Raw genomic sequence first — 25,626 nt, 5'->3', positions numbered from 1 at the left:
ACATTTAACTGGTCCAAACTAGATTTCTGTCCCCGAAGGCTTCACGTTTGCCAGTCGCTGGCTGTGTTTACAGGCAGCCAATTATAGAGCAGGTAGAGACGACAGGTAATATCCTGTGAGAGCAGTCAGTAAAGTCTCCTCTCAGTCACTCCGTCACACACTAATTTGATGCTGTAAGTGTGTGGATCTGCATTCAGGCGAAAACAAATCAAAGGCGAAGGGTTTTTGTCTCAGTCACAATGAGCCTCGGGGCTTCTGTCACAACTTTAGTTAGAAATGCACGACACTGCGGCTTCACAGCGTCACCTCAACAGTCAGGAGTTACTTCACTAATCAACAGCAATCGTCAACATCAATTATTCATGGGACTCATTTAAGAGGCAAAAGACATGGATGTGTTTGTGCATGTAAAAGTTACAGAACTGTCTGATTAACCCTGTGTTCCATTATTTCACCATTTCATTCCATGTTGGTGATAATGATGTCACTTCAAGAGCTCAATATTTTCTCAGGTGATAATTGGTACCATTTTTATACATTTCTTCCAGAAGATCTTTAAATAGAGCGTTAGGATGAAGGACACAGCATATGAATCATGTTAAATGACACATTAACATTAACAACAGACAGAACTGCTGTGCACTCACTGGAACTACACTAATTGACTTTTATATCATCAGCTGAATGAAGTTGAAGCTGCGGTTGTTTGGGCCTCACTGGGACCTGTAGTTAATCCAGTTAAGTGTGAGGAGATGCTGTGAAAACACAACGTCGTTACATATCGAGCGTTCTCTCGCAGTTATTGTCGACTTGAATTTGAATTGAATTGTTCTTGATGTGTGAAGCTCACCTGAAGTGACCCCTCGTCCACCGCTGACAAAATCCCACAGCTCGTCATCGATGTTCATCACGTTGACTTGCCCCTCTCACTCCATCGTCACCCCTGGCTCTTGCTCTGACTTGAATTCCCGGGAGTGACAGAGGACGTCACTAATCCGTCAGAATGATTTGGTGACAGGCGAAAGTGCTAATCCTCCCGTGTTATTCAGTGTCAGTGAGGACTGCCAAATCCCTCACTGACGACGTCTGATGGAAAAACTCAGCTAACTAAATGGCTCTGTGGGAAAGTTCACTGTGATCGTAACACAGTCAATATTTACCGTTGCTCTTATAAATATCTTTTGATTCTCAGCCAAAGTCTGAGTTTCTGTGCACACTCAGCAGCGGAGAGGACAAATACTTCTGCTCTGCACATGAACACAATCAGGGGTTTGAAACTTTGTCAAACTTACTGTCGGTGGAGAAAATGACCCACTTTTACAATGTGCTGAAGTATGAAGGGATTGAAGAGGTTTTACATGCACACGTGCACAGCTGCAGTCTGTACACATAATATTTAACACTTTTGCAAAAGATTAAATTCATATCAGTCAGGAGACAAGAGCATGAAAATAATCGCTCATCACAGATTGTACAAAGAATTCAAGTCTTTTATTGAGCTCGTCCACATGTGGTCGTCTCTCTGGAGGCTTCCCAGTGTAACTAACTAATAACTAACCCAGCCACAGAGTTATCTAAGTGCAGACTGATTGTCTTCTACTATAATTACCTTGAACGAGCAGATATCACTGCGTTCCTCCACAGTCATACTTTGAAAACTCAGTGCCAAACTTTTTCTTCCTGTAATCTGTAAAACTTTCATGACCACAGTCGTTGAATGTATAACGAAGTCTGGAACCTGTTGCCTCTTCAAAGAGGATTAGCCCATAAATATTTCACTGTGGGAACAGATTGGCTAGAGTCAAAATCCCCACCAGGATTTTTGTATCAGTCGAGCCGTGTTTATTGGACTCTGTGCAGTTTTCAAAATAGTGGAAGTTCCATTGTTCTCATTTGCAGTGAAGTCCGTCTGTTGAATCTTAAAATCAAGGATGGACCTTAATCAATACTCGATCCATACGAGCACCACATAATTGCAACAGGCTTCTTCTCGGACAGTATAAATACCTCCCCTGACTATTGTGGCAAATAAGAATTCATAATTTTATTTTACAGATGAGGGATAAGTGATTATTAATTATTAAGTGGTAATGCATTAGTTTTAGTTACACACACACAATCAGTGACTTTGACCATTGCATTAAACCCATCACGCAGCAACACACACACACACACCAGGTGCAGGAGCAGCACTTGGGGGTCAGGACACCCCAGCCCCGGGATTAAAGCAGGATTTTTATCCTAATTTAACGGCTTCCAGTCGTTGTGATGGTTAAACCGTGTGTTGCAGGCAGATTGGGGCTGTAACCCCTCCCTCAACCTTCTGTTAGTGGTAAACCAGCCTTGCAACAACCCGGTGTCCTCAAGATCAGGAGGTCTCGTCAGAAACACACATAGCTCTGGATAGATCTGGATCCTGCAACCTAGGGCACGCGAGAGCGAGAGAGCGAGGAGAGGAAGGGAGGGCACAAACAAGGGAAGAGCAAGAACATAAAGTCAGATTCAAACTCTACTCACTGCCGAGTGTGAGGGAACCACAGGAGTTCTCCAGCAGTCTCGGTCTAAGCAGCATGTTCTAGCATTACTCAGCTCTGCTCTCCTCACTTTGGCACATATCATTTGATCATTTTCCAGTTACTATAGTACCACCTCCTCAGTGTGGGCGGAGCCTGGACTCTGTCTGACAGTCACTGAACGGAAATACCACTGAACGTGGTCGTGATTTCCGCAAATACACCAGACTCCTCTGTGAAACACTGACATTTTACACGTTCACACAGATGAACACATGTTTGATCTACAGGTCAGCATTGGTCAGTGACCGGCAGTCTGTTGACGGTCTTTGTGACGTCATGATACGTCTCTTACATATATCACATATCACTGAAGATAATCCTAAACACACATAGTACTCACACAATAATGCTAAAACACGGCTGTAAGCGTGAAGGCTCTTCTGAAGCACGTTACCTGGAACTGAATGTTCAAATGTTCACTGAAGATAATGGAGGCAGGAACAGTCTTGTTAGGATCAGCTAACACAAACCGTGTCGTGGTGAAGCGGGAGCAGGGGGGGCGGGGTCAGTGAATTGGTGGTGGAGGTATACACATACACATACCATGAAAAATGGATGAGTTCCACCTTCCAAGACTAAAATTAGACAGAAACCTAATACGGCGAGTGTCCTTCAACCCACACTGTGGTTTATGAGCAACATGAATAGAGAGAGGGAAAGTGTGATTATTCCTCTCAACTGGAGCAGAGGCGTCTTTTCGTACGCTGTGATTACTGTGTGGCTGTGAGACAGAGGATAAACGTACAGTGTAGTATAGTTATTAGCTGCAGGTCTGAGTGAGTTGGTTAGTTTGTGGCAGAAGGCTGTAGATAATCTGGAACAATGAGCATTTATTAATAACTCGGTTTATGGGTTTAAGAATGAAAGGGAATTATTGCAGATACTGAACTCAAACCTCCACTGAGATTGTTTGTGTTGTCTGAAATATTCATCTTTATGATAAATACTTTACGATTCTTCTGATTAAACTATAAATATTTGCAGAAAGCATCAACATGTTGGCACATGCTGCACAAACACTGTCCCAGAGAAGCGTGTGTGGATTTATCACACGCTACATCTTTGTGTTAGTTGTTGACGTGCGGTCATATAAGGTATGGAATCGTTGTCAGCACTGCACTGTGTGAGCGCCCCCTGCTGGCTGCCTGTGACAACATGAATGATGGATGATGCTGCAGTGATTAACAGGAGCTGGGCATTATTACTTTACCTGCTCATTTACAGAACTTATATTCACTGAGCAGAAGAATTATTCAGAAAATAGTTAGAGACACTGCCGTGTTTACAGTTCTACACTTTAGTGACACTATTTTTAGTTTCAATAAAGTGGATTCAGTTAGTGAAGAATAGTCATATAACACATAATGTAATGTATTATTAAACTAGTCAAACTAATGACTAACCTTCCAACACAAACTTCATCCATCAGCTCTTTTCTGTTTTCCACACCTTGAGTTTTTAGTTCTGTCTGGTTTTCCGTTCCTTGTTTCCTGTTTTATTTTGAAGTTTCTCCTTTGTGTGTACCTCGTCGAGCTTTGCTTCCTGTTGATGGTCTGCCCCGCCCTAACGTGTTTCACCTGTGTGTGATTATTCTGCCTCCTCACTGTTTGTTACCTGTGTTTCAAGGTCTTTCTTTTTTGCCTGTTAGTCGTTTTATGACAGTTATGGAAAATGAGTTTGAAGTGAGCTTGAATTGACAAAGCATTAAAGTGCATTAACTAACTCTAACTTTGTCTTGTGCTGGGCAGGTGCTGGTGTGTTGTGAAGTGTGTGAATCAAGACAATAAAGTTGTCGGCTATAAAACCAAAATGTTAGTGCAGCGTCGAGCTGAAAGAGACCTGCAGAACTCTTGTTTTCTTAAGTACAACCCAACTTTACATTATGTATAAGATTCTGACCGACTGGAATCATAAAAGTGCCAAACAAAGCAGCTCTAAGTGAATTTATATAGCTTTGTGTTTGCTGTGTACAGCATTGTGCTGGATAGAAAATGCGATATGTGTTGGAGCTGAAGATGTTTGCTGCTTTAATTATCATTACTTTTGTTTTATCGTGATCTTAACGAGGCAAACACAAGGAGAATGTGATTTCTCTCTGTCTACATAAGAGCTGGACCACATTAGCATGAAATGTTCAAATCAATCAACATAATCAGTGAGACACTCATTTCAAAAATGAAGTGATTTTTCTCTTTTTTCTGTGTGAATGTTTAAGAAAACAGAAAATGAGGTCCACACTTGTGTTTAATGTAGAAAACGATGTATTATATAGTTATTGCCTCATTGTGTTGCAGCACAGGTGAAGAACACTTTATGTGTCATGGACGATTACAACTGTGCGCCGAAATGAAGGTTTACTTTTACTTACTGGAAAAATGTTAAAGATGAGATAATAAGATTTGTGCGAAACAGAAACACGTGAGTGAGATTCAGCACTGCAGATTGATGACTGTTCTCACACATGACATGAATATTTGTGACCATATTTGACAGAATTCCAAAATAAAAGTGTCTGTGTTGATATGGAACGATATATTCTCCATGATGAAATTGTATTTACGATTAAATTAATCCTTTCATTTAAAAACACATACAAAATATCATTCTAACTCAATACTAAGTGATGGACCTCTAAATTTATAGTGTCCAATTAACCTCTGCCTCTGTGAGGCAATAGTGCGAGCCACTACTCCACCGTGGGGTCCCACATGGTAACATATCAGCTTTATATCACATCTAGGACCACATACTGTGTCAGATTTGTCACATCAACATGTCAGGGCACGGCAGGAACAGGAAGTCATTCCAGTGTAAAAGTAAAACAGGAAATGAACACAAATGACGTTACACCTTTTTCTGAGCTAGTGGAAAGAGAACTTGGCTTTGGGAACTTGGTTAGAATCCCTGCAGAGGTCTGGGCTCGGTACCAAGGTATCCAATCCCCATTGGTCGTTGTGAATCGGACACTTCCTTGTGCTGGTCTCACGCCTGGATAAATGGGAGGCTTGTGTCAGGGAGGACATCTCTGACAACTCCACACACACACAGAGAGAGCGAGCGACTGAAAGACAAGAATCTTAGCTGAGAAATGATCAGGAAAAATACCTTTAGTGTCTGATTCACTGCTCGTTCTATTATGAGTCAGGAAGAAGTGAAGGGGCAGGACCGTGAGACAAAAGACATACTGTACCCATACTGTCATGTTCACACATGAGACCAACATGTAAAAGTGTTGTCACATGTCACATGTATGTAACAAGCAGCATGCCTGGAAGGGCCTTAAATATGAATCCCATTATTTTAATGTGACAAGTGTGAGGAAGAAAAAAACTGGCACAAGCTCCTGTGACATAATTCAGCTGGTGGGAGGAATATAATCTGCACATTATTCATGTCCACAGCGTGGAAGCTCTGTCACTAACAGTGTCAGTGTCTCGGCTCTTTGTTTCACGACTCAAGGCGCTGGTGTAGGATCACCGCGGCGCCGCACCTCCTCGTCTTCCTCTCACCACCAGCACAAACATCCACATCACACTGTCGATAGCTCGACGGGGCACTGTTGTTTCAGAGGGAAACATGGCCACTGGTGCAGGAAGGAGCTGTTTCATGCACGGCATTAATTAGACGACGGTTCAACTTCTGAATCCAAACGGCCGCATGAAAAGTGACATTTAGCTCGCAGCGTGGTGGTCAGTGGGCGTGTCACACGTCCAAAAATAGAATTTACTGTTTGTATTCAGCTTGTTAACATTTGTAATGACAGCACACAGTTTTATGTCTTGGGGCTTTTGTCTTAAAGTATTTAGTGACAGGGAGGTGATATTAACATTATTCATTATTTGGTAATAATGTGGTAGAAGGGAGATGATCTTAATATTCCAAAGATCAATAATAGAAATGCTTATGATCCATGATTGTGAATCAGATTTGGTAATTACCGTATATACACACACACACATACTGTATGTATATGTATATGTATAATTATATATAAGTAGATGAGTTGATGAGTCCCACACACATTTCCCTTTGTTATTACCAAGCTATTACTCTGTGATTAATTGCAATTGAATTCATGATAAGTCGAGCTTCAGTTAGAGTTTAAAATGTGATGGATTATTACTACATTCATAATATGAACTTCTACATAATCTAATCCAATAAGAATCTAAAGATTTGAGGTTATATTTAACAGTTAAGTGTAAACGTTTGGTTGGATTTGCTGAATTGCAAATTGCTACTTACAAATTACACAGTGTTGTGCTGTGATTCATTTAATGTCAAGACAGACGGAGGCAACAGTAACATTGTGATGAAACGTCGTATGCAGGAATAACGTTTTCAAAACCAGCGCCCCTAGTGGTTGTATACATGACAGCAACCTGGTAATACCTTCGCCAAAGATCACCACCGGCAGTCAGTGTGGGGTTCGACTCCAAGGGTTCGACTCCCTATAGCAACTTTTTAATTTTTACTGCCTGTCTTTTTTGCCCTAACCCTGACCTCTGTACAACATATGCATATTTGAGTTGAAAACACCGCACCAGAAAACGGAGATGTCTCGTTTTCAAAACCAACGCCCAAAACGACCCATAGTTACGTTTCAGTTGGTGGACAGGTTGTGAGTGAAATCACAAAAAAAACAAAGCATTTCAGTTTCAAAAAACCCTGACGTTCAGCCGTTTGATGGGATGTAGACTTTTTGCCCCGCCTGTCTCTGCACTGCTGCTGTATACACACAAACGCACCCCGCCACACTCAGGTCTGCTAGTATTGCTTGACAGAGCACATAACTACCGCGTCGCTCCTCTGCTTCTCATGTGGTTTGTAAATAACAATCTCGTCACTTGTGCATCGCTCATGTTTTCTTAATTAACGGCGTCACGTCAGCCTTCGTCTGTGCATTAGCATCAGACTCCATGTAAAACACTGTCAGCAGCACTCACACGTGTTTGTGCTTCAGTGATGTATGTCCTTTCAGGTCATTTGTAATGCGGAGAATGTTAAGTCAAATGCTTCCACTGCGGCAGTAATCGTCTACATTTGAACTCATTCATGTGAAATGACTCCATTAATCATGCCATTATATTAACAAACAGTCGGCTTCTATGTTTAATAGATAAAAGGGAAAAACACCGGGAACTTCTTATGATTCTTAGGATAATAAATGTGTGCTCTCACAGAAAACACCTCTTCTTAAAAGCCATGCAAACAAGAGTAAAATGTGCATTAAGCGTCTTTTGCAGAGGTTGAAGTGGGAGTGAACCAAGTTAAGATTTATGCTGAGGAAAAATAATGACTTCTCTCCGAGGAGCTGGGTGGGAAATAATTGCAGCTATGTAAATGAATTCAAAGCTTCATGTTTGCAAGACTGTGGGAAGAGGGAGAGGATTTATGGATGAGATTATGATGCAGCCAGAGCACAGAAACAAATCATCCTGCTAATGTTACGTATATATCCCTCAGAGCCGTTATTGGCATTGTTATAATGATATTAAAATTGCAGTGGGATTCTCACATAAGCATTGCTCTGACGGACACCTGAGGTCAAAAAGGTATTGTATCAAGTATCAAGTATAGTCCTGTCAATATAACTCAGTAGTAATCTTGTTGTGATCAATAGTTTAATTTAGTGCAGCGATGTCTAAATTCCTGTCTAAGGCCGCAGATTTGGACAGAAGACAGATTAGAAGCAGCGTGTGCTCACAGTTTTTCTGCTTAAATATTAGGTAGATCTCATCAAATTCCACAGCTTTACTCAGGTTCAAATCTCATTAGAAATCACAGTCAAACCCAGCAAACAAGGGTTTTATCTAATCTCCTAAGCGCAGCTTTCTTCATTTCTTCATGTTTCTCGTCTCCTCTCACAGTGACTCATGTGTCGCCCCGTAGCTTCTTTTCGGCTGTCAGATTTTCTACAGTTACACTGTGACTCTAATCCAATTCACAACCAAATCCCAAAATGCCCAACCCTGTAGCGCACACACACACACACACACACACAACTATTAGCATTAACCATGAATTCTGTGGGATGTTGGTCGCTGCCCCTCTCGGCCGTGACATGGACCAAATGTGACCTGTGACCAAATGCCACACATCTGTCATTGTTGACCAGTAATATACTAATATTATAATATATAATAAGTATAATATTGCATAATATACTGCATGTGGGCATAATTTAACTGTTACATAAGGGATTGACTGCCATCATCCAAATACCTCTCCTTGGATATTTGTTCCCCAGTAATTAGCAGCTTTTAAAAGCACAGGCCAATACCGTCCTTGATTATCACATTATATATTATCCTGCTCTCACTCTTCATCAGCTGTGCTCTCAGTCACAGAGGCAGAAAAAGATCTTAAAGACCCAGAGAACGTTGAAGGACAGTGCGATGTGTATGTGCCAGATATGGATTGGGACATCAAACAGACTGGCTGGTCTGACGGAGAATCAAAGCTCACCCACATTATTCCTCAAGGTTATGTACTTGTATTAGTGTTGAAATAGTATTTTTAAACCAAGGACATGATTTGCAATCACAATCTTTTCTTTGTTCACACATGAATCGTCTAAAACAGTGGTTCTCAAACCCAGTGCTCTGCATGTTTTAGTCATTTCCCTGCTCCAACACACCTGATTCAAACACCAGTTTATTTGGATCAGGTGTGTTGGAGCGAGGAAACGTGCAGAGCAGTGAGTCCCCAGCACCACGACTCTGTTCCCTCACTCGATAACAATATAACAGCCATGCCCATGTTATCATGCACTTCCTCCTGTCATAACTTTAAATACAGTAGGAGTCTGTAGGTGCATGATGCTCGCTCGTCTGTGCACTGAACAACAGAACAGACAGATCAGCCTCGGGACGCCAATCTGATGCCGTTAGTCCACAATAATGACCATTTTCTGAGAACTCCCTTAAAAGGACTGTCTGTAATTTCTGCCGCTTAATCAAAACAATAAGAGCTTGTTTAATGCTGCAGCGGAGCAGCGTGGAATCATGGGAATTACTGTCTGTGAGGCAGAACATGATCCATTATTGACAATAAGATGGAAAACTAAGGACAACACACACTGATTGACCCGGAGGTTATACCTACAGTTATATACAGTAGTATAGAAATGTACTTTACTGCAGATAAATGATGAGGCCAGTTCTACTCTGTCACTCGTTACTCGGCCCATTGTTTTGAATAGAAATACAAATTTAAAGTGTTTAAAATATGTTGTAAGTACGAGTAAACATTCATCATCCAGACATTTTGATGCAGAAATATTAAATATTGTATCTTTAAGAGTGCACTGATCTGGACTTCAACCCATCGATGCTCTGGCTTTGATTCATCATTCGCCAAATGTCTTACTGTCTTATTGATTTTGAAAGCTGTGTTATAGAGTTCTGTGTCTGTGAGCCAATCACCATCATCTCCTGAGGCAAAGAGCTTTTTCAAGGCAATCCACAAAAATGATTGTTAGAAATTCTATCTGGGATTGCAGGTCGTCATCATAGAAACCAAATTAAACTACAACTAATTTGAATCAATTTCTATTTGTCCAAATTTACTTTAATCTTTTGGATTAGCAGGTTGATACTACTTAACCAGGTTAAAGGGTAGAAATAAATAGGAACTTACTCACAGGACATTTGCTCTGGACGTAGACTTGTAACTAAACTGACTTCCATGTGAACTGAAATGTATTTAATAGATAAGCATGATATTTCTGAATGTATGATGCAGATTACATATCATATCTTTAACAATGCAACAATGTAACATAGACCTATAAATATGTTACTTTTTTTCCAGAGCAATATTCACATGATAGCAGAATTATATAAATCCTGGTTTTGGGTCACCACCACAATCTAATCATTTCTACCCTGGGCCACATTTCCCCAGAAAAATCTGTCCGTTACCTTTTTGAGTTTTCCTGCCTGCCTCCACTTTAGCCTGGGGCCCCTAAAGTGTCTTGAAACGCCCCTGGCATGTAGACAGACAACTGGACTGCAATAATTAAGCAGGGAGAGGCAGAGAGGGACAGAGGATACAGAGAGAGAGAGAGAGAAGCAGCAGGTGTGAGGACTGATAATAAGGTAGACAGACAGAGATAGTTACCAGAGCACGAGATGGATGAGCAAAAAGACAGGTCGACAAATAGCAAGGCAGTCAGAGTGACAGCATGGAAACGCCTGAAACTATAGGCTCCCGCAATGAAACTGGATTTCCTTGGAGTGTTTCTGTGCATTCCTTTACAGGAAAGACGAAAGGAATATGTTTGTAAAAAAGAAAAAGAAAGAAACAAGAAGCTTCAAACCAAAAACAAGCTTCCTTACTCTATTTCTTGCCTTTTTTTCATTAGTATGATTGGCAGACTACACAGAGCGGAAGAGAGTAAGGGTTTGTAGTTGCCGTGGCAACGGCCTGGTCTTTGTTAAAGGCTACATTCCCGGCATCTGATGTGTCTGCTCGGCGATCGATAGGAAAAACCACAGCCTGCAGGGACTGATGAACGGACCGGGGCTTTGGCCGGGCCAGGGAGGACTGTGGGGGGGTCGGGGGGTCGATGTGTGAACATGAGGACGGAGATAAGACGAAGATAGAGAGATGCAGAGATGCAGAGATGCAGAGATGCAGAGATGCAGAGATACGAGCAATGCTGATGCTGCTGAGCCGGAGCAGAGGAAGGAATAAGTGTTTGTGTGTGTGTGTGTGTGTGTGTGTGTGTGTGCGTGTGCGTGTGTGTGTGCGTGTGCGTGTGCGTGCGTGGCTCCTTCATCTCAGCCATGTTCTGAGTATGACTCCCTTGTCTATCAAAGTAAAATATGCGTGCTCACATGTGCAGGATCACACTGTTGTGTGAGTGACAGATCAGTCCAAACACCTTTCATATCCGGAGCATTTTCACTTTGCCTTTATTGGGATTTATGATGGAGTGCAGTCAAATTTCCACCACTCATGGATGCGTTTAATGTTTTGCACACCTAATTGGCAAAGATAGCCACGAGCAGAATACAGATAGTACTGGTAATGAGGCAATTATGGTCAGGAGGTCTGTCTGCGCAGCCATCTGTCAATTCAGCAACCTGTGGCTGCGGGTTTTCTGTCAAGGTCTGTGCCGGCCTGAGCTTTCACACAACATAATGTTCAACAGTTGAACTGGTTTTCCTCATTGCCCCGTCATTACCTCCTCTTCCTGCAACACTCACACACACATGCGGTATAGCTGGGAGTTACTATGGGATGTTTCCACGAGGAAAAACATTCCCAAAAATCCTCCCTCAAACCTTGAAATCACGACTCTGATCAACACACGAGACTTGGATGACTAATTCCTCCATATTAATTCTTCTTGTTTTAAACCCTGGTTCTGGGGACTCACTGCCTCGCTCCAACACTCCTGATTCAAGTAAACGGCTCATTAACAGGCTTCTGCGGTGTTTGCTGATGAGCTGACCATCTGAATCACATCTGAGACAAACCCTGTTCACAAACATGCACTGCAGATTATTAATCTGTCCACTTGCTCCATGTAATATTTGAAAGGTTTAGCTTCACAACAGAGTGTGTAGTTAACCATCAACAGTCACAATATTGCTATATACTGTGTATTACTGCTGTACGAGGTCAGATAAAAGACAGATAACTTCATTTAAATGCCTTGATTTAAAATCTATTGCAAAAACATATTTATTTATTTATATTTGACCTTTCACGACCCACCTGCAGTCCCCTCGCGGTGTCGCACTTTGGGAATCACTGCTCTCGTATATGAAATGTAAAAGAAAACCAGAATCTACAGAGAAAACAAAACACACACATCACTGTAGATGTTATTTACTCCTTCATATGCTAAACATATTATTTCCACAATTAAAACGCGGCGCTGGCTTCAAATTCAGCGTTAAGATGAGCGTACACAGAGAATCACGACAGTAACTGGAACATACACATGTACAATTATGTGATCAAATACAAATGTTATTCATGTTTTAGTCTTGAGTTGAATCAGAATACACACGTGCACATACGAGGAAATGATGAACCAGTGCATTTACACTGAGAAAAGACACAAAGTGAGTCAAACAGTTGTGCAGATATGTGCACTTATCCAAGCACGTCAAGCATTAAGAGAAACCATAACACATGACCTTTTCTCACCATCGTCATCATCATCATCTGTCAGTGTTGTTTGAGTCACTGAGACGAGCAGTGGCTGTGGCGTGTGTGGCATGTGTGGCATGTGTGGCGTCGCTCCACAGTGAAACTGACTTTAAGTCGAGTGGATTTAACTGATCGCTGTGGAAAAAGGTCAGAAAAATAAGGAACTAATGCAAGAGCAGAAGCAGTGAATGTCAGCTGAGAGAGCGATGAGGAAAATGATGATTATGTAAATGTGTGCGTGTGTTATTTTTAACAGTCTATGTGCTCTTTTCTTATTGACGACTGCATACTGAACATATTGATGCGCAGTGATGCACAGTCGCAGATAAACACGACCTCTGTGTGATAATTAACGACGTTCTGTGGACCAAACATGAAACGATGATCATTATTTATAAAAGAGTCATGTATGTGTCATATGTTAAAGCTGCTTTCATTAATAAAATTAAAATAAAATTGTTCATATTTATCTACTTTTCTTTGCTCCTCTGTGAAAGTCAACTGACAAAAGGAGATGGTGAATAAAAAAAAGAATAATCAAAAGCTGAATCAGTTGAAAAGAGTATTGTTAGCTGCAGTGCTGATTGTTTCCACTCATCCTATTTGGGTTATCTGTGCCTGGCAGGTGCAGCTGTGCTCGCTGTTGACGCAGAAATGTTCCATTTACCACCTCATGTCATTATGTGTGACGCACACACACACACACACACACTAACGAGGGTCATTTCTCGCCGGAGAGCTGAAACATCTTCACGTCCTTATAAAACATCCTCAGTTAGCCTGCAACCTTTAGTGCTAACACTCTGATGAACGCTCACATTTTTCTTGCTTTGCTGTGAATTTATTTCATTTACAACCTCATCGCCAGCAAACTCATTAAGAGAGGAAGAGACTCGGCAGTGTCGGCAGACAGGACGAGTAAAAGGTTGAGAATGTAAAAAGGTTTGTGTTGAGACGCTGAGAGTTGAGATGAATCTCACACTTGTGTCTTTCTTGTCTTGCAGGGCTCGTTCGTGATGGTGCTCTGTGTGGATAAGAAGCCGGGCCATGACAGAGGGCAGCGTGGGTAAAGGAGAGATGCAACACCCAGCCCAGCATCACTACCACCTCTTCCTGGGCGGGGCCTTGCTGCTTCTCCTGGCCAGCTCAGCTCTGAGCTGCCCCGCCCGATGTGAGTGCTCTGCCCAAAGCAAGTCGGTCAGCTGTCACCGCAAGCGCCTGTCCACCATCCCTGAAGGCATCCCCATCGAGACGCGCGTCTTGGACCTCAGTAAGAACAAACTTCGCATTGTCACGCCGGACAACTTCTCCTCGTTCCAGCAGCTGGAGGACCTGGACCTCAGCGACAACCTCATCAGTGTGGTCGAGCCCGGCTCCTTCCGCTCGCAGCTTTCTCTCCGCTCACTCAGTTTCCGTAGTAATCTGGTGCAGCTGGTTCCTGCTGGTGTGCTGTCAGGTCTGACCAACCTCTCCCATCTCGACCTCAGCCACAACCGACTGGTGGTTCTCTTGGACCATGCCTTCCAAGACCTGCGCAGGCTAACGTCGCTGGAGGTCGGTGATAATGAGTTAGTCTTCATCTCTCAGCGAGCCTTTATGGGATTACTCGGACTACAGATTCTGATCCTGGAACGCTCCAATCTGACAGTGGTCCCGACCGATGCTCTGGCACATCTGCACAATCTGGTGGAGCTACGCATGCGCTACCTGAGCATCACTTTTCTAAAGCCTTTCTCTTTTAAGAGGTTGTCTCATCTCCGGCGTCTGGAGATTGATTACTGGCCCTGGCTGGACGCGCTGCCTCCTCTCTCTCTGCATGGACTCAACCTCACCATGTTGTCTATAACCAACACTAACCTGTCGGCCTTCCCCGGCGCTGCACTGCGCAACCTGCCCTACCTCACACATCTCAACTTGTCCTACTGCCGCATCCAGCACATCCATCAGGGAGAACTGGGTCTGCTCCCACATCTGCTGGAGCTCCGCCTCCAAGGGTCTCATCTTATTTCTATTGAGCCTCTTGCATTTGTGGGCCTGAAATCTCTGCAACTGCTGGATGTGTCGCAGAACCGCCTGGACTCTCTGGAGAGGGGCGTGTTCTCCTCACCAGACGGCCTCCGGAGGCTTTGTCTGGGAGGAAATCCGTTAGTGTGTGACTGCAGGATGCTTTGGCTGCTCAACAGCCACAAGCCCCCCTCCCTGCAGATCCTGGATGTTCAGCCTGTGTGCAGTGCCCCCGAGCACCTTGTGGGGAAAACTCTGCGTGACCTCAAGGAGCCCCTGGTGTCCAGGTACATGACCTGCTCGAAACCACGGATCGGACCGAACACGACACAGCTGCTGATGGCCGACGAGGGTCAGCCCGCTCGCCTGAGCTGCACGGCCGAGGGAGCGCCGCGGCCCGCTGTCGTCTGGATTACACCTCACAGACGTTACATCACAGCCAAGAGCAGCGGACGAGTGGAAGTCCGAGCAGATGGTACCCTGGAGATCAAGGCTGCGGAGCTGCATGACAGCGGGGTGTACTTGTGCATTGCCAGTAACCCTGCTGGCAACGCGAGTCTGTCAGCCTCTTTAGCTGTGAAGAGCACGAGCACTGGGGACAGATCTCACTATAGCAACAGGAGCTCAAACTATCAGACAGACTCTAACAGCACATCGGGGAACGGCACAGTGCTGTACAACATGACAGTCCCCATAGACATTAAGACTATCATCATATCTACAGCCATGGGCTGCCTGTCCTTCCTCGGTGTGGTGGTGTTCTGCTTCCTGCTTCTGTTCGCCTGGAGCCGAGGGAAAGGACGCCATAGGAACAACTTTGATATCGAATACGTTCCTCGCAAATCCAACGGCGCGGCGGCCGAGGTGACAGAAACGAGCGGCCCGAGACGCGTCAACATGAAAATGATTTGAAAATAACACGGGACACCTGCGTCATCAACACGGTGCACACATATCAGTTTAAAAAAAAACAAGTGGGTTCTTTTTTCTATTGCACAGTGGATTTGTGACAAACGAAAGTGGTGTATTATCATAGTGGGTGTCAATTTGACGGTGATTTTAGTGTGAATATAAAAGTGATGAAATGAAACTGTGGACGTGTTTATATGAAATAATGTTCTCATACAAGTACAATGAATATAAAACTATAACCAACATATCAATATGGGAGTGATTCTAGTGCTGGGCATGTGTTTCAGTGGTGACGTGATGAGTGTTGTCGACTCACCGTGACATCCAGGTGAACGGGGGGAAGCGTAGAGCGATCACCGCCGCGACGTGTCGGGACGAAAATTGTCTGTTACCCATCTTAGCTGCAGTGTGAAAGGGGGCGTGTGCTGTGTTCATGTGTGTGCGCGCATGCGTGAGTGCATCAGTGTGCGCATGTTGCATTTGTGTGTTTCTTTGTGCATGTGCACGCATTGCCTTTCTTGTCGGACGGAACAATGAAAAACAAACGATGGGGGTCCAGAGCGTTCTTTTCCAGGCCTTTGTTCTTGTTCAGTCATCGAAACGACAGTTCTGTCAATGTTGAGTAAAAAAAAACAAACAAAAAAAAACAATGGGTTACCTACTTTATGTTTGTATGCAAAAATCATCACATTTATTGTACTGAGGAGAAATGCTGCATACATTTTGAAATAGGTCCATGAATCATGAATTTTTCTAAACAGCATGGAGCTCACTTTACAACTCTGCGAGACACTTTTCCAGAGGACTAACAGTTGTCAGCGGTGTTATTGCTCTGGAAAGGCTTCCAGCTATAGAAATGGCATGTTAACCCCATTCTATAACGTAGTAAATCATGGGCAGATTTTGCTGCCACACAGATCCCTTGATATGATATAAAACAGTCAGTGACCAGATGCAGTGGCAAAGATTTACTGGCCAGTTCCGTTTTTTAGACAAGACAAAGTTGAGCTCCATGGATTTATACGTTGAATTTCTCCCCTCTTGCGTTTTCCTTTGATCGCATCACTTCAAGCTACTGTGGGGCACCAGGGCTTTGACGAATTTACTCGATGGTAATTTGAAAGTTGTAGTGGAAACTTGTGTTTGTTTGTTTGTTTGTTTATTTTTCTCGACAATGTTTTCAATGTTCAAGGGGGAAACGCTACATTTATGGTGATTATTTGTAATGCGGGGATGTGGGTGTCAGACTTTTGTGATCTTGTTGTGATAAAGGTTGTATAATTGTTTTCATATGACAAATTTATGGGTATATTTTCAAATAAATCTTAATCATACCCCAAAGATTTGAGTTTTACTACTTTAAATTTTGTTCAGTGACTTCTCTGTAACTTATGTTTTAAATTATGTATGTATTCTACTATTATGACTAATCATTACTTCTAATATGATATTTCAAAATGTCCCTAAAGTATTGACTTATATATCTCTGTCCCTAAGTATTGTATGAATACAGTACAGTCCTGACTTTACCAACCTTGTCCTGACTTTTGCCTTTTATATTATGTCACATAGTAAAGAGTTTGTTGTATCCACTCAGTGGGTTTATGGCATTTTTCCTCATGTGGGCAGCACAAGTGTGAAGTGTGTTTCCGTGTCCTTGGATTGTTGCAGGCTGTTTGTATGTGTCCTGTATGAAAGGGTTTCAGGGCTAATAAAAGAGGAGATGATTTATCTTTCCCATACAAGTTACACACATTTATCACAGGCTGTACATACATACATATATATTTGTTTAAAAAATGGTCTGGAAAGTGATGCCTGAAACCTGATTCTCCAGCTGGTGTATGTAAGTCTTTGATTAATGTCATCAGTAAACATTCTTCTCAGGACTTCTTGGTCTTATTGCGACTCTCAGATCCCACATGATGTTGGATGGAACAATTAAATGTTAAATTAGATGATGTAAAGCAGGATGCGCTTGAGGCCGTGGCTCAGTAGGATCAGTTGGTACGATCCAGGCCTTGCTTCTTCCTGAGCTCCACCCTCTCATTCAAATGTGGTCTATTCCGTGTTGCTTCTCCGATTTAAGAAAGGATCCTCAAAAGGTTGAATTTCAAGGACGTGATGTCATCAGTCAAAGGACTATGAATTTACAAGGATGCATGGTGTGTCTCCTCACCGCAGCTAAAAGTACCCACAGTCCTTTGTGCGTCCAGTTTGATTCTCTGTAAAAGGATCCTTGATCCTTAACTAACCCGGGTCATCATGGCGGATTCATAAAGTCCAAACACTATTAATGGCAGTCCCATCAGACTCAGCTCTAGTGTAAAGTAAGAATGCTTTACTTTTTTTTTTTATCAATTTACCAAACAGTAACAGAAGAAAAATCTAAATGAAATCGATATTTGGTGTGATCACTCAAACAGGCATCGATCTTTATCAGTAAACTTGCACAAAGTCTGGTTTTTTTTGGGACAAACCAAATACCAAACAGGTGCTAATGATGATGTAGGTTGCAGCAAGGTCATTAACAGAAAGAGAAACAGCTGAGTAGGAGGCTTCAAATTGAGTGAGGAACAGCCAGACTCTGCTACCAAGGCTGAGAACAGCAGCAAGACACAAGGCAGTTGTGCTACTTCAGAAAGGTCTCTCCCAGACAAAGGTTTCAAAGCAGACTGCGGTTTCAAGCTTTTTTGAAGAAGCACAAAGAAAAGCTGAGGACCGTAGACACAGTGGTCGGCCAAGGAAACTCAGTGTGGCAGATAAAAGACACATCATGCTTATTTCCCTTCAAATATCTGACAATGTCTCACTGTGCCATCAGCTCAGAAGTGGCAGAAAGCTGCGGGACCAGGTCCAGAGGTCTGCTCAGACGTGGTCTTCATGGAAGAACTGCAGCAAATAAAACAAGCACAACAACATAAGAAACAGGCTCTGGACTGATGAGTCAAAAGATTGCATCAGAAGGCAGTTTGTTTATCTAAGAGCTGGAGAGCAGTGCAATAATGACTTCCTGCAGAAGCACAGACAGGGAAACACGGCGGAGGTTCCTTCAAAGTCCAGGGCTGGAGTTGGGGATTTGGTCAGGATTAATGGTGTCCTTAATGCTGAGGAATACAAGCAGATACTTACCCATAATGCAGTACCATCGGGGAGGTGTCTGACCTTAGGTTTCAGGGATGTTTGGAACAACCTACCTGCCTGAGTGCAAGTGTATTTGCTGCTGTTGTGGAAGCAAAGGTGGATTTAGCTCACTCTGCATTTTGTAAGTTGATAAGAAAAAGCTTTTTCTTTCCACACCTTCCTAAAAGTACAGTATTTAGAGTTCACAGTTTTGCCATTCATGAATTCACACAGTGCATCTATAATGAAACATCTGCATGCAAAGATGCTGCCTGCAGAAGCAGCTTTGGTTTCACAGATCTGGGATCAAAGTCTGGACCTTCTGGTAGAATGATGACTCCGCCCCATGACTGTTTTTTACATAACATTTCACTATTAATACAAACATAACATCGAGTTAAACTTACACTATATGGACAAATGTCTGACCATTACATCACAGGGACTGTGCCAAAGCAAAATTCAAGTGCATAGTCAGTACTTTAACAGATTCCACCACTTTTGTTTCTATGGCAAGCATTTACGAGGTCAGGCACTGATGTTGCATGAGAAGACCTGGCTCACAATCTCAGGGCTCTGTGCGGGTCAGTCAAGTTCCACCACACCAACCTCTTCATGTCTTAATAGTCCTTGCTTTGTGCACTGGGACACAATGTTGGAAGCACAGCATTGTCTAAAATGTCTTGGTATTGTCCTTCATCCGAGATACGAGGCCGAGCCCAAAGCCTGAGTGAAACACCTGACACTTAACAGCTGTGTCCAAATACTATGTTCCCTCAATAAAATGACAGTCTGCTTTTATAGGATTTTCTCTCAAAGTGTTTAATGTGTTGGTCTCTGTTCAGTCTGGAAAACATCTAATATCTCACAGCAAACATCTGATAACAGAGACGACGTATAGGGCGACAATAATATGAGAAGACGGCAAACGTAATCAGTTTCAACTTAAACAATCAGTTTAATAAAAGCAAAAGAACAGCTGCAGCCTCGGAGCTAAGAGTGTTCCTCACATAATGTTCCTTCACACTTAACGTCTCCACTTCCTTTCCCACATAGTGCAAGTCTTCTCGTTTGGACTTAATAGCAGCAGAGTCCTGGAGTTGCTCCTAAAGTCTGGTTTGTGATTTCTTACGTGTATTTACTGTGTGCTGTGCACATCCTCATAGTCTAGCTTTTCACTCCACATGATGTATCAGCATATATATATATATATATATATGCTGCTATAGGCTACATGCATCACAGAAAACAGCTCTCAGCAGCTGCTTTCCTCAGCTGACAAACAGATAAAAGGAAATGCTAATTTGACTTCCTGCTCAAACAGAGAGTTTCCTCTCTGTCAGACAGCACTTGATGTTAGTTGTAAAAACGATACTGTCGTATGTGTGAAAGCTCACTTGGAATATTCCGGCTGCTAATGTCATGTTAAGAAGAACGGATCAAAGTCCCTAAAAAAAGCCTTTTATTAGATTTGGTACAGTTTCCCCTTCTGTTGAGGTTGTGCTGTAATCAGTGGTGAGGAAATGTAATGAATCTATTTCTGTCTAGTTTCGACACACAGTGGGACGTCTGCATCATGATAGTGGTTAACAGTGGGACGTCTGTTTTAAAACTGAAAACTGTGATACGGCAAAGAACCACACGGAATAAACTCTGTTTTGCATCTCTGATTTCATTCTGAAAGCATTTACCGCCGTATATATACGGCTCTGGCACTACAAGTGAATTAAACTGCTGAGCTGTGTGTTTGATGGAGGAGCAGTTTTCACACTCAGGCACAAGTAAATGAATAATTTCATCCATCATATAAGGGAGCTTCAAAGAATCGAAAGAATCTGTCTCAACCTTGCAACTGCATCAAAGAGAGCGAGTCAGAGTGGAGGAGCCGCCGCTGCTGCTGCAGCATCACTGTTGAACCTCACTCAGGTTCTCTTTCATTTTATCTTCAGCTAAAGCTAAAGCTTCACCACGCCTGAGGTCCAGCTTTACAGATATTCACACAATGAGATTTTAGACTTGCTGGACGGTCCCGGCCTGTCTGCTGTTTTTATTTCTTTATTTTGCAGTCAGGGTTAGAGAAAGTTCATCAAGATGAACTTGTATTTTCTACTTCTAAAACATTCATCAGGCTGGAACTAAGTAATTATGCTGTGAGTCCAATATAGATAAAGGGATAAATGATGCTGCCTTTATCTCCCTGATAGATTTACCATCCATCACTACAACTGAGGCTGCTGGGATCTGTGTTTAGAGGGGTTTTAGAGTCCTGGGGAAGGAATTAAGATAATGCATTTAGAAAAAAACATTGGTGAGATGTGAGTTGAATGTCTGTTACAATCAGACCTTTGCCAATGGATTTCACACAATGCTAATTAATCCAATCAGCTCCTCTTCACTCTCTGATTCTCTCAGTAAAGCACTTTTTGTTTTGTTCCTGAGTCTTTGGCGACCAACAGAACAGACATAGCAGGCTAATTCTTGGGGGCCCCACGGGTACATTTACAATGATAACCAAGCCACCTCATATGCAGCTCACCACTGTTACAGCCACCATGGGGCCCCGTTATAAGTAGTTTCACTGCATAACACTTCTGCGGCCCCAAAGTTCCACTTCACCCAAGTAGGAGAAGAGGAAGAAGCACACAGCGCAAGTAAAGCGAGACAACTTCAAAAAACATTATTCCAGGCACCTTCATTTAGACCAAGAGTTCTACTCTCTCAAAAGTAAAGTCTACGTTTTCTTATGTTTCTTCCCTAACCCGATCTGAGACAGGAATCCTGTTCTATTTCCAAACTGAACATGACAGGTAATAAAAGTCATATCACTGAGTTTGGGCGACACATCATTCTTGGCACTTGTCGTCTAATCACCCTCAAAAAAACAGAGAATTTCTTTAGTTCATAATAAAGTGAAAGAGGAAACTCTCTGTTAAGTGAGTAATAATAATATAAGTTATACCCCACAGAGTTGTTGTGAGTCCGGGGACAGTACACTAAGGAGACTCATTTAAATGTCCTATAAAATCATATTTCAAACCAGCACCAAGACAACTTACTGAAATCCTGCTATTCCGTGCTCTCTTTGGTGCCTGTTGTGTGTCACCAGACACTATCACAGTTACATTTCACTTTCTGGATCCTGCAGACATTGTTTCTGGTTTGATGCAGGATTCACAGTAACCCCAAATCGATAAAAAGTATTGGAATTTGGTGCAGTGGCTCTTTCTGGTGCCCTGGGACTGGCTGATGATGTACAGACGATAATGAAAGGTCAGTCACTAATCGAGCTGGCCTGCAGCTGAGGCAGGTTCATGCCACGCTGGACCGCAGAAGGCCCTCAGAGAGGAGCTGTAAAAGTGCAGTGTTATTGCCTGCGTTTGATGGTGCTGGTGTTGCACTGTTGTAATAGAAGCTGCTGCTGCTGCTGCTCGAGAGCCACAGAGTTGATCTAATTCTCCTCAGACCGTCCATCAACACAGGTGCCATCATAAACTTCTCCTCACATAAAAATGACAAAACAAAACATGCATACATGCAAAGACATTAAATATACAGCGTGTGCACAGAACTGAGAAACAAAAGAAAAAATGCAAACAACAGAAAACACAAAACATAAAAACATACGTTCCTGATGGATTTAATTGGAGGAGAGAAAAAAAGAAACACATTCAGACCAGAAGTAATCATCTACCTAATGGTGCAAAACATGGACAAGTGAAGCAGATGGTTCTGCGGGTTTATAATTGTGTTTACAGCCTATAAAAGTGCAGCTTGGCATCTTTTACTGTGTTGGAAGTTTCTCGGTCTGAAGCGTGCAGTGATTGATCTCTGCAGCTGTGAATTTCAGAAGCAAGCATCATTTTTGAGAACAAGATGAAAACATTCCCTTTGCTTTGATGTGACTTTTGAAAGGCAAAAATAACACATTCATGTTGGAGTTAAAAATACATTTAGAGACAATGCGCTTAACACTTATTTACAGTTTGGAAATGTGCTATTTCAACTGTTGGTCCAAGTGTGGAGTTGTAGCTGACGCTACACTGGTGGATAAGCACAGGTGCAAATCAGATGAAAGATGTCGTTGAATACACTTTTTTAGTCACAGTAACATTTCATCCTCACGGAAACAGCATTTTCAGAGACTTGTAAAGAGAGTGGAAAAATCTGAAGATGCAGGTCCTGTAGACAGCGAATATACGAGGATTAACAGTGACTAAATTCATGTGAATGAACAACACATTGTATCACAACAGTGCAGTGCAGCAGTGATTGTTGTGCACACGGTCAGCTGCACTGCACATCCACAGCTCGTTCCTGTTTCTCTCTCTGTCCGCTGTAAATACAGTCAGATGAAGCTCACGCCTTTCTTCCATTTACTACTCAGGTTTATAACAGTAAATCACTCCATTTGTTGCTAGTTTAGTGCAGATGGTGATGGTTGAGTATGGAGTTGTCGATGTCCAACCAACAGAAAAACAACCTTCAGGAGCTGTAATTACCTTTAAGCATTACCTTTTTTTTAAGCTGAAATCCAATTGTTTCAAACTGGTACGGAGTGAAACCACACCCACCACCATTTAACCCATACACTGCTCAAAGTGGGGCGGCTCATCGAGCTTCTGTGGAACATTAAAACACAGCTCGTGGCAAGTGTCAGCGTTGGGGTACAGTGAGAAAGATGAGCACAATAACAGCAGAGAAGCATCACACCATGGGCTGTGGATGGACTGTTGCTCAGAGGCTCAGGGCAGAAGAAAAGCAGAAGAAAGTGTGAATGTGACGTCGCTTTAGAGAGCTGTGTCAGCCTGGACTGTGCTTTTATGTGGCATTACAGCTGGGTGCCCCGAGCCATGTGCTGTGATTTGTGCTGAAGCCATAGAGAATTACAGTAACATTATGGGATGTCCTCTGGGCTTCACTGGCACGCTGCATGAACACCGGCCCTGCAGCAGTGTTACAGCTCAATACTGAGCAGCACTTTTGTGTGATTGTTCAGGAAGAGAGAGACTGACACGTCACTAACACGTCAGTGTCTGTCATCAGTGCCCGTTAATTCACCTTTTCCTCTTGTGTTTCCTCGATTGATGATTATGAATGATTAATTTGTGAGTTATGACTCAGTGCCCTGTTTCCTCCTGTGGACACTAAATCACAGAGGAAGAAAGGCAAAGCTAGGTGCTGATTAATTCAAACATTAATTCTCCTTACAACAAGCCTCCCAGTCAGCTTTAAATAGACCCATTGTTCAACTGGAATTTGCTCTCACAAGGCACTGTCATGTTGTCACGGCTCTGTTCTCGTCAGCGAGTAAATCTGGTGTGTGGTGCGTTCTGGAGGACTGGCCGAAGGCAGCTCCATTTACACCGGGATCACAAATCTATTTAAACATGATGCTGCGTGCTGCGTGCAGTCTGCTGACATCTGCTTCTGATTAAGTAAAAAAACATTTGAAAATGCAACACATACCCACGCGTGTGACGGACGATCCCTCCTTTTCCTTAAGCCGCGTGTCAGCCAGCTGTCAGAGGATGAAGCAGAAGTCAGCACCTTTAGCAAATGAAGAGGTCACGGCCCGGCTCAGAGGGTCAGGAGAGCTAATTACACAGAATGAATGAAGGGGGACCTGAGGGGCTGAACGCAATTACCAGCACAGTCAAGCCATAAGTGGAGGAGATAAACCCGTGAGATATTGGCTGATGAAAGTTTAAACATTTTTATAACTTTTAGCCCTGAAACACCTGGAGTAAAAATCCAATATATGCAGCGCACTCTTCCTATATGTGGAGTAAATCTTAGAGACGGAGCTTCTGGCTCATTATCACACAGCACAGCACAGATAATCATTAATGCAGAAGGTGATGAGTGGCTCTGCCGTCTGCCAGGGAATTTGTGGACAATATGACAACTCAACAATGATGCTGAATTCATTTTGTCCAACTGCCAAATGAAATGATGCGTTAAAGTGAATCAGGGTAACAAGAATCACTCGCTCCTAAATACATACATGCATCCCCGCCGCAGCAGGTGCTTGAGAGCGAGTTGCACCGAGCACCCAGATGAAAGAACGCCACTTCCAGCACGTCTGCAGAGACGCCGCCTGAATAATTGCAGCTTGTTCAGCTCTTTCCGCCAAAAAAAGGCAGCGATGAGTGGAATAAGTAGCAGTGCTCCATGTTTCATGTTGTCTGTTTGATTGTTTGATCTGGAGTAAAAGATGCACGGGGAAACCCACGCGGCTGCCTCGGCTTGGCCCGCTTCCAAAGACTGTCACTGTTTGGAAACAACTGGGAGTCCCTTAATGTCTTGGCAGTGTATAAGAAGGAAGTCTGGAGGGATTTAACTCTGCACAAATGAGACTGGGGTTGACACGGAGCAGACTGAAGGCACCATGGTAATAAGAGCAACAAGAAAAACGTCAACATGCACAGTAAACGTGTTCATACAATGTTCATACAACTACACACACACAATAAAGCAAACAAATATCTTGTCACAGGACACAGGAGAATCCAGACTCTGGACAATTCTGTCAATAAGGTTTTCTGTTCTTGTTGCATTCTGATACCTTAGACAGACTAAAGCTGCTTCAGACATTACTCACACTAAACTCTGCTTTAAGCTGCAGTGCATAACGTTTGGTCATTTTTGTTGCTGTTGTTGATGTTAATGTTATTATTCTGCCCTGGTTTTGTCTCCGTGAACAGAAACGCTTTAACACGATTGGTATGCTGCGAACTTCATCTGAAAACAGGCTCTGTCAAACGTTACTACCAAACCTGAGTGATGGAGCGTTGGTATTTATACACCAGCATCGCAGGGAACAGACGGGGGCAAAAAGTCT

General features: G+C 42.9%; 1 protein-coding gene and 2 long non-coding RNA genes across 5 annotated transcripts; 1 reads left to right on the top strand and 2 right to left on the bottom strand.

Annotated features, from left to right (window-relative positions):
• Positions 1 to 1,472: 1,472 nt before the first annotated feature.
• LOC122783257 lies at positions 1,473 to 16,127 on the bottom strand. 3 transcript variants are annotated; one of them, XR_006362016.1, is made up of 4 exons: positions 15,979 to 16,127; positions 12,306 to 12,378; positions 5,427 to 5,564; positions 1,473 to 2,423 (listed from the first exon to the last, which is right to left on the bottom strand). It is a non-coding gene; the product is annotated as an uncharacterized LOC122783257 (long non-coding RNA). The 3 variants fall into 3 exon arrangements; XR_006362015.1 differs by lacking the exon at positions 5,427 to 5,564; XR_006362017.1 differs by lacking the exon at positions 12,306 to 12,378.
• On the top strand, positions 13,220 to 17,254 carry lingo2b (leucine rich repeat and Ig domain containing 2b). The gene has a single exon (XM_044047965.1). It carries the CDS (start codon positions 13,794 to 13,796, stop codon positions 15,660 to 15,662), a length of 1,869 nt encoding a protein of 622 aa, XP_043903900.1. The 5' UTR covers positions 13,220 to 13,793; the 3' UTR covers positions 15,663 to 17,254.
• Positions 17,255 to 17,524: 270 nt separating this feature from the next.
• LOC122783258 lies at positions 17,525 to 25,044 on the bottom strand. Its single transcript, XR_006362018.1, has 3 exons — positions 24,790 to 25,044; positions 24,252 to 24,303; positions 17,525 to 18,554 (listed from the first exon to the last, which is right to left on the bottom strand). It is a non-coding gene; the product is annotated as an uncharacterized LOC122783258 (long non-coding RNA).
• Positions 25,045 to 25,626: the final 582 nt, after the last annotated feature.

The sequence above is a fragment of the Solea senegalensis genome, linkage group LG16 (genome assembly GCF_019176455.1).
Source record: "Solea senegalensis isolate Sse05_10M linkage group LG16, IFAPA_SoseM_1, whole genome shotgun sequence".
Taxonomy (NCBI): domain Eukaryota; kingdom Metazoa; phylum Chordata; class Actinopteri; order Pleuronectiformes; family Soleidae; genus Solea; species Solea senegalensis.
This window is presented reverse-complemented; position numbering and strand designations above follow the sequence as displayed.

Excerpts from the sequence above, each read along its gene's own strand:
- lingo2b (XM_044047965.1), top strand. The coding sequence starts at position 13,794 with ATGACAGAGGGCAGCGTGGGTAAAGGAGAGATGCAACACCCAGCCCAG.